At 39.1% G+C, this 9,791-nt stretch overlaps 1 protein-coding gene across 1 annotated transcript in view; it reads left to right on the top strand.

The window, feature by feature from the left end:
- Positions 1-5,194: 5,194 nt before the first annotated feature.
- MYL10 (myosin light chain 10) overlaps positions 5,195-9,791 on the top strand; it is an 89,711-nt gene continuing 85,114 nt past the window's right edge. Inside the window, exon 1 of the mRNA XM_069760058.1 lies at positions 5,195-5,241. Within this exon, the coding sequence (XP_069616159.1) occupies positions 5,239-5,241 (3 nt within the window). The 5' untranslated portion in view covers positions 5,195-5,238. The remainder of the gene's footprint in view (positions 5,242-9,791) is intronic.

Genomic DNA, 9,791 nt, shown 5'->3' with positions numbered 1-9,791 from the left:
ATCACCAGAAGAACGGGGTTTCAAAGCAAAAAACAGTTTGCAGCTATTTTTAAAGTTCAAAAACTTGGATCTGTCCCCAAAAAACAAATCAGGAGTAGGAATTCTAGGCTCTAGAGCCGGAGTCTGGACAATATAATCTTGGATACTCTGGACTCTTGCAGCAAGTTGATCCACACGAGAAAACAAACTCTGAACCTCCATACCAGATCATATATCCAGCACCACCCAGATATCAAGAGGAAAAAAAAGACAGAACAGAGCACAGAAAAAAAATGGTTCAGAACTTTCTTTTCCTTCTTTTGAGATGCATTTAATTCATTTCTGGCCTGCTGTACTGTTATGACCTGGTGGTTAAGAGGCCACACTGATATGACCTGGTGGCTAAAACGCAACATGGAGCGAGCTCTGAGAAGGTGGTATCTCTACTGACTGCAGTCCCTAATCCTAACAACAACACTAGAAATAGCCGTGGGATGTTCCTGACTCTCCCTAGACACCTCTTCACAGCCTAAGAAATAACTACCCCTAAAGAAGGAAATAGAAAGCTATCTTGCCTCAGAGAAAACCCCCAAAAGGAAAGATAGCCCCCCACAAATATTGAATGTGAATGGAGAGGGAAATGACGTACACAGAAATGAAATGAGAATTCAGCAAAGGAGGCCAATACTAAACTAGATAGACAGAGAGAAAAGGATACTGTGCGGTCAGCATAAAAAACTACAAAATCCACGCAGAGTTTACAAAAATGAACTCCACACCGACTCACGGTGTGGAGGGGCAAATCTGCTTTCCCAGAGCTTCCAGCTAGCCTGAATAAGACATAGTGACAAGCTGGATAAAAAGAGACATATTTGCAAAGCAATAGAGTCCAAACAAATGGACAAACAAAAACTAGCAAAAACTTATCTTTTGCAGACAAGGACTGGCCATATGAGAATTCCAAGGAGAGAACCAAATCCAACCAAGAACATTGACAGCAGGCATGGAGTAAAGCCCAGAGCAGGTTTAAATAACAAACCCAGGCAAGGCGATTAGTGAAGGCAGCTGCTACAGCTACCTAAAGGAGCAGCAGTTCCACTCGAAACCACCAGAGGGAGCCCAAGGGCCGAACTCACAAAAATACCATTGGCAACCACAGGAGGGAGCTCCAGAACGGAATTCACAACATACTACATAGGCGGTGTTATTTACTATGTGGGCAGTGTTATATACTATGTGGCTGTGCTATATACTATGTGGGCTATGTTCTATACTGCGTGCTATATACTATGTGGCCACTGTTATATACTGCGTGGGCAGTGTTATATACTACGTGGCTGCTATATACTGCGTGGGCTGTGCTATATATTACGTGGCCAGTGTTATATACTGCATGGCCTGTGTTATATACTATGTCGCCTGTGTTATATACTGCGTGGCTGCTATACACTGCGTGGGCTGTATTATATAGTATGTAGCTGTATATGTATGTATATAGCAGCCACATAGTATATAGCACAGGCCACATAGTATTTGTCTGCTATATGCTACATGGCTCCTATATACTACGTGGCCTGTGCTATATACTATGTGGCTGCTATACATACATAAATACATATTCTAGAATACCTGATGAGTTAGAATCGGGCCACCATCTAGTTTTATTATAATATCAAAAGATTAGAATAACAGGTTACAAATACATTAATACAACATATGTGAAAACAAGAGTACAAACCAGATGGTATTAATCACCCATAGAAAATCTAGATTGATTGTAAAGAAATGGAGAGATGAAGAGCCACACAACATCTATGTATTATGGCAGCTCCCATAATATTTCATATGGGGCATAAAACAATTGATTAGTACTATCAATGGTGATTGAAAATCACATTTAACTATATCCAGGATTGCAAAATTAGCCCCAGTATATAGCTGTATCCATTATCAACAACTAAAGTTCATGTGCCCAAAATTAGAACTACATATCGAATATAGCAATTATCAATTATCATTGCACCTATCCAAAAATGTTATGCCCCAATAATAGAACCCTCTGTGGGTATCACCATGAGTTACCTGTGGTCATGTTGTTAAAGGATGTGTGCCACACCTCAACTCGCGTTTCACCGCCTTTGTAGTTTCGTCAGGAGGTAGGTAAGCACTGATCTTACTGCGTTATATAGTAAGGATAGATTGTAAAATCACATGCAGTTGTATGTGGCGCGTCCCCGCCATGTTGCATCGCACAGAGGAGAGAGGCGCTCAAGGCACGCTTCATCAGGCCACATGATCCGGTCAGGTGATATATATTTATATGAAAGGTATTTTATAAGCCTAGCCGCATTTCTTCCGCAGCATCCTCCCTCCTCAGATTGTGCCAGGGAGACCTCACAGTGGGCCACTACACCGTCCATTTTTCGTATGGTGTCCACCGAACTCTTTTGGAACAACAATGTGCTGGTGGCCGCCTTCTGGGAGGGCTTTCTGGAAGATATAAGGAAAAATTGTCAGGTCGTGATATTCCCACCTTGCTGGACGACTTGGTTTCCCTGGCTACTTGGTTCGACATTAGGTTTCAGAAGTGCTCCAAGGAGATGTCCCACGAGAGAATATCTGTGCCATTGTATGGAGACATGGAGGTCAGCGGGTGCCCTAGTCCACTAGCCGAAACTGCATGGACCAACCACTGAATGCCTGCTCTCCTTTTACCTTGGGCAGAACACTACTCAGACAACTTAGGGTGAGGGCAAAACAGTGTGGCAATACTTTATTGAACCACAAAACAGGAAAATAACACGTAGAACAGTCCCAGCACAATACCCAAGATGGTGCAAATTACTGAGTCTCACCCTTCCGCTGACTCAGCTGAATAAGAACATCTGTGACTTCAGAGCTTCCAGGGCTGACTACCCCCACCTGTATTATACACAGAGAGTAGGTAACGACAAGCTTAGAAGAATGACAGTTTATTGAGGTACAAGGCCAGATTACCGGAATGTCACAACCTGGCTTCTCCGAACATCTCCATGGTGCAAGATCACAAAAATGTTCATAGACCACGTAATACTGTATGTCTGAGAAATGGAAACCTACAAAATTTGTAAAAGATTTTTTTTACTTTTAGAGATAGTAGAAATGTTAGCAGACCATGTAACCCTGTATGGCTGAGAAGTGGAAGCCTGCAACATTTTTAAAAGCTTTTTATCAGTTTTAGATATCACAGAAATTTAATCCACTCTACGAAATAGTGTATGGCTGAGAAATGTAGCCCAGGAAAATGTTTCAATGATTTCAAAAATAACACAAAAAAGCATGTAATACTTGATGGATTAAAATATATTCAGTTTTTTCAGTCAATAAGAAAACAAACTGTAGCTATATATTTACCAATGGACTGCACACACAGGCATTCTCCCTGCTCTTGTGACTCTATCTCCCTCCCTAGGCTAAATGCAGATTTGTATGTGATACAGACGATTAGCCCTTAGGGCTGTTAGTATGATGGCTCAGCTCTAGCACAAGTATCAACACTACAGGCCTCTGAATCATTATACTCTGCACACAGGCCTAGACAAGCATTCTCTCCTTCCAATACGAAGTGTCATAGAGCGGTGCAATGGCATCAGTATGCGGGGCTGGACGGCGCCTGTCCTTTGATAATCCCTGAAGACGTCAGATGATACAAAACTATGTAAAGCAGTTAATACAAGAGAAGATAGTATTCTGCTACAGATGGATCTGGATAAGTTGGAAACTTGGGCTGAAAGGTGGCAGATGAGGTTTAACAATGATAAATGTAAGGTTATACACATGGGAAGAGGGAATCAATATCACCATTACACACTGAACGGGAAACCACTGGGTAAATCTGACAGGGAGAAGGACTTGGGGATCCTAGTTAATGATAAACTTACCTGGAGCAGCCAGTGCCAGGCAGCAGCTGCCAAGGCAAACAGGATCATGGGGTGCATTAAAAGAGGTCTGGATACACATGATGAGAGCATTATACTGCCTCTGTACAAATCCCTAGTTAGACCGCACATGGAGTACTGTGTCCAGTTTTGGGCACCGGTGCTCAGGAAGGATATAATGGAACTAGAGAGAGTACAAAGGAGGGCAACAAAATTAATAAAGGGGATGGGAGAACTACAATACCCAGATAGATTAGCAAAATTAGGATTATTTAGTCTAGAAAAAAGACGACTGAGGGGCGATCTAATAACCATGTATAAGTATATAAGGGGACAATACAAATATCTCGCTGAGGATCTGTTTATACCAAGGAAGGTGACGGGCACAAGGGGGCATTCTTTGCGTCTGGAGGAGAAAAGGTTTTTCCACCAACATAGAAGAGGATTCTTTACTGTTAGGGCAGTGAGAATCTGGAATTGCTTGCCTGAGGAGGTGGTGATGGCGAACTCAGTCGAGGGGTTCAAGAGAGGCCTGGATGTCTTCCTGGAGCAGAACAATATTGTATCATACAATTATTAGGTTCTGTAGAAGGACGTAGATCTGGGTATTTATTATGATGGAATATAGGCTGAACTGGATGGACAAATGTCTTTTTTCGGCCTTACTAACTATGTTACTATGTTACTATGTTACTATGTCAGACTGTCAGACAATCAAAGTAATACCACAACCAAGGTAGCTATGGTGTTACAGTGACTCACAGACAATCTCCGCATACTTATTGGCTGCATAACAGGCACCAAAAATGGGGGCGGGGTTCGACTTTTACATCGAGCACCGCCCATTACCCGTCTAGTAGCCAGCACATCCGAGTATCATCGAGCAGGTTCGCTTATCCATAATAATTACATATATTCTTTTCAGTTTTGTTGCCTGGAAGAGTTAAAGAAAACATTTGAATTTGGTCCCAGGCACCTGTTATGTCTGTATCAGTATTAGATCACATTGGCTGCTTTCTGTTATCTTTATGCCTTTTGTTTCTATTACATACTGTGAAGTCTTTCATTCACAGCTGTTATTCCATAAAATGTTTACAGGTGCAGAAATATTCCAAGTGAAAAGGCTTCCCATAATCAATTTGTATTTCTCTGAAAAACAATGGCCCCTGGGACAGATGCCTTGGATAATTCTGAGATCCAGTTACTGAACTTTTCCGACCTTACATCTATTGTCTAAACTTGGAACAAACGTATTTAATCCTGAGTGACAGTATAAAAAGACAATCATAGATTCAGCTGGCTTGATAGTTGTCACTGAGGAGGGCAAGGGAGCAGCAGAAACATGGTAAGACCCTCTAGTAAAATGTATACATTATTTTAATTGCATATTGTCTATCACAATGTGTATATTTGGGAATGAGTATGTTTGGTAATAGGTTAATAAATATCTTTTTATAGCAAATATTAGCTCTGTTCATATCAGGTATGTGGCCTATGTTTGCCATATATGCTGAATGTCCAAAAGTTTATGTCAAAGTTTCCCATAACTTTATAGTATTTTTGATGGCAAGAATAGCACAGTACACTATACAGGACAAAATATTAAAAACCCAATGGGATAAGTTCCAAAAATAAAGATAATTTAATCTCCTTTTCATAAGAGTCATCCATGAATATGTCCCCATGATTTCTGACCAGTTCTTTACATGAGCAATTATTTGTGAATGTTCCAATGAGAAAGGATACAGTTGCTCTGACAGATAGCAAACATTTGTTTATTAGCAAATAAACAGCTCAGAATTACCTGTTATAGATCGTTCATCATTTTAAAGGGGAAAGGAGAGTGGAGAACTGTGTGTTTTTTGCATTTTTTTAAATAAATTGTTGTAAAGTTTTGAGGTAATAGTAGGGGGTCCCTTGTCAACCATCCAAAGCACAGGATTTATTTGAATTCCAATGGGGTTCTATTTGGTGTATTTATTCTAAAAAAACAAAGGTTTACATGAAATTTTTTCTATCAATCACAGCTGGTCACTTGGTGGTGTGCTATTGAGCCACACTTTGCTTTTAAGACCCAAATACGTATTTGATAAAAGTTGTCCAAACCGGCCAGTTGTCAAAACCATCCAAACACTAGCCATCCACCTAGTATCTCACTATTGTCCCCAGATTATGCTGGGGGGTGTAAGGATCAAGAGGGTGGAATTAGATAATCGAACCCTTTTGTTTAGTGGGGGGATAACCTGTTGCTAGATCATTCTCTCATATGGAGTATGAAAAAGTATATGGGGGAGTTGGGCGACATGGCGACATCAGTTGAACAATAGTTCGGTTGACAGCTTGACCTGCTTTACTCAGGGAAACACACAATCTTTAAGGCTGTTACCTAAGTTGGTTTGTCCTTTTGAAGGAGCAGTCATCTTACCTTCAACAGAAGGGAATGAGTGTATAAAATGTTAACATTCTATTAATATGGATTATGTGCCATAATGCTTAAAATTTGAGTATTGTCACATCACTGGTCCATGCTAGTTACTCATTCATATCAAAGTTTAGGGTCTGTAACACCGGACCCAATAATTGAGGGACAAAGAGGTCAGATCTTTTAATAAATGTATTGCAGTTTTACACTAGCCTTTAGGCTAAGTGCAGACAAGGGTATTTTTTGTCATCTGAGAAAATCAGATCTATTATACTGATCACACTCTGATCAAACACTCTTCACTGTATGATCAGAGTGTGATCGTAGCATGACCCAATTCTTTCAGATCAGGAGAACATGAAGAAAAAAATGTCTCCATCTTCTCCATTGTGTCAGTGTGCTGAAGTCGAACTGTACTCAGATGTCATCTCAGTACAGTCTAATGTTTTCCATGCACTCATTGACTTACTTGGCCGAGTGCAATCTGAACATTGGATCAAAGTTTGCCATGTAGTGAATATTTCTTTGAACAGCCTCTGTCCAAGGAAAAATTCAGAGATGTGTATGGCCCCATAGAATAACATTGGTCCGAGTGTGGTGCGATGTTCAGCTCACACTCAGATAAGTCATCTGAACCTTCCTTAACGCTGTATTCTAAAATGAACTTCCATCAAACTAGACAGAATCCTACAACTGCAATAAGCATAATATCACTTTGAAACTTCCCTAGATATGTTACCTATAATTATGAGTAATGACTTAGTCTTTCTCAGAGATGCTACTATGGACTTAGTGGAATTATTTTTTTTGTAGATAAGAAATCATCAAACAATATAAGCTACACTCAATTCAGTTACGTATCAACAAGTTTTATTGCACCCTGAGGCTTAAAACTAATGTACAAGGAGCAAATGCTTGTGTAAATCCATGCTATATAAACTTGTTGATACTTATTACTTTTTTTTTTACTTTTAATTAAAACTAATTACTCTCTAGTACAGCCCTCTCTGATATGTTTTACGTACATGATAAACAATCACATACCATCAAACATCACTTAGTTTTTTGGTACAGAATATAGTTACTATTTCATATTTTTTCCAATTGTTTTAACTTAAAGAAGCACTCCCAAGATTTTTTTTATTTGGTAAACCTGTATATAAACATTTTCTGTAGTGTAAAGGCAATAAAATACTTACTGATCGTTCCCCGTTTCCAGCGCATCTTTGGTCCTCTGCTCACTTGAGTGACTTGCAAGAACACACTGCGGTTTTTGTGTGAGTTAGAAGTTGCTTTTACAATGTAAGTCCATAATGCCTTGTTCAGACAATAAGTTAGACTTCAATTGTAAAAGCTATTTACCCTGTGTGATATGGTGAGTATGAATTGCACATGATTGAGAAGAGGACTGGACCAGTGCTGGAAACGGGAGAAGATGGAAATTGGTAAGTATATTATTGCACTACATACACACCAATATACACTATTTATTCAGTGGATTAGCTATATGTTTGCTAGTCTTTTTACTAATTAGCAGGTACTGATGAAATTGGAATTTTGAAAAGTATTGGTATATTTGATAAGTTAGCAGACTGCAGTTTGCTGTTTAAAACAGCCAGCGCTTCTAAGGGAATCTCTAGTAACTGAGAACGCTCATTTGTAATGCGAATATCCAGAGTAACAGTACAGAAAAAATGTAATCCAGATCGTCAAGAAAAGGCACAAGGGCTCCAGATGTGGAGTACAAAACATGGATCAGTTTATTCACGCAAATTGTGATATTTTGGTTTTGACTTAGAAATTAAGGGTTATGAAATAAATATACATTTTCTAGACATAAGTCCATCTAGTTCAACTTATTTTCCTGCAATATCGTATAAGGCAACACAATCATTATTTTAGTCTTCTCTCAATATAACAAATTTCTTTTAATCTATCAGTTCACAAACGTCTATCTTTCTATCTATCTACTCTCTATCCATCAATCTGGTATCCAACTTCTAAAATCTATCTGTTGTTTTGTAAGTTACGTCTATTGAGAACAAAGAGTAAAACTTTTACTTTTTTTGGATGAAAGCGTTGACCTAGGTTGGCCTCTGTGATTGAAGTTAAATCTGATTTTGTTCCACAGGTCAGAATTAATTGGGTGATTTTGAGATTCTTTTTTATGCATTTATTATTTTCTCCTTCTCTGATGGATGGAAATGGATAAAATGCTCATAAATGAAATAAGTATATTTGTCTTAGCATTAGAAAGATGTGGAAAAAGCTGATAATTGTTTTTATAATCCTCTAGAAATGTTCAAGTAGTAATTATGTCAAATGAACTCTGCTGGGAATTTGTTCTTTCTGATGTCTGAAGGGATTCTTCAATATTACAGCAATGTTGAAGGCATCGTAATATTTCAAATGGTTGGTAAATCTACTTTCAAAGGATTAGTCCATACAAAAGCGGCAGAGTGAAAATAATTACACGTTTAGCTTGAGCTGTTGGATACTGACAAACAGTAATGACGTGTGCAATGAGACCACACAAATTTACAGAGCGGAGGCTGTGTTGTTTTAAGTAGAACACTGGAATGTAACTGAGGGTGACATAAAAGTATTTTCTATTTTTATATTCCGTAAGCCCGGGAAGGGTTTATTAAGCTTGGCGACACTTTGGACTGAGCTGTGTGTGCAGGAGGATTTTGGGGGCAGTGATTCATAAGTCTGAAAATAGATGCTCTCCTGATAAACTGTCTGGAATTTACCACCTGAGCTGAGAAATCAACATGTCCCTGTAAAAATAATAGACATCACAGAAAAAGAAAGTTCATGGCAGAATTTTCTAGGAAGAGGCCTTGAAGTTCGAGACAGTCTGGAGCTTAGTTTTAGGATGTTAGACATTTGTGAGCTGTGGGAGTTTTTTTAATAACTTTTTTTGGCATACTTCATGAGAGTTTCTCATTTTAAAGATGCTCTTGAGGTTTTCCTTCTAAATTAATTTTTGTGAAAAATATAAGTACCGTAATAACATAGCAAAAGATGGGCTTGACTGCTACCATGCTGCATATCTCTTTAGGCCATGATCACTTCACGTTTTTGCTGCATGCCAGGGCTTCTGTCTGAAGCCTTTAAAAACGAGATTTAGCTGTATCCACCGACGGGGCTATTGGGTTTCATGAAGCAGACGGAGTCTGTCCTTATACGGTAATATTGTCACCCAAATGGCACCCTACAGTAATTAAGGGTTTCTTCAATATTACAGCAATGTTGAGGGCAATCGTAATAATTCAAATAGTTGTTAAATCTACTTTCAAAGGATTAGTCTCTGCTATCCAGGTAATAATCTTGGCCACGATCATGTAATAATGCATTGTTCTGGCCCCCATCATGTCATAATGTTCCCCATCCTGTAATAATGTCCTTCATCTTGGCCACTATCACGTAATAATGTCATGCCCTGGCCCCCATCATGTAATAATGCCCCA

Source organism: Ranitomeya imitator, chromosome 3 (genome assembly GCF_032444005.1).
Source record: "Ranitomeya imitator isolate aRanImi1 chromosome 3, aRanImi1.pri, whole genome shotgun sequence".
NCBI classification, from domain to species: domain Eukaryota; kingdom Metazoa; phylum Chordata; class Amphibia; order Anura; family Dendrobatidae; genus Ranitomeya; species Ranitomeya imitator.
The sequence above is the reverse complement of the archived record's forward strand: the minus strand, read 5'-3'. Positions and strand labels throughout refer to the sequence as shown.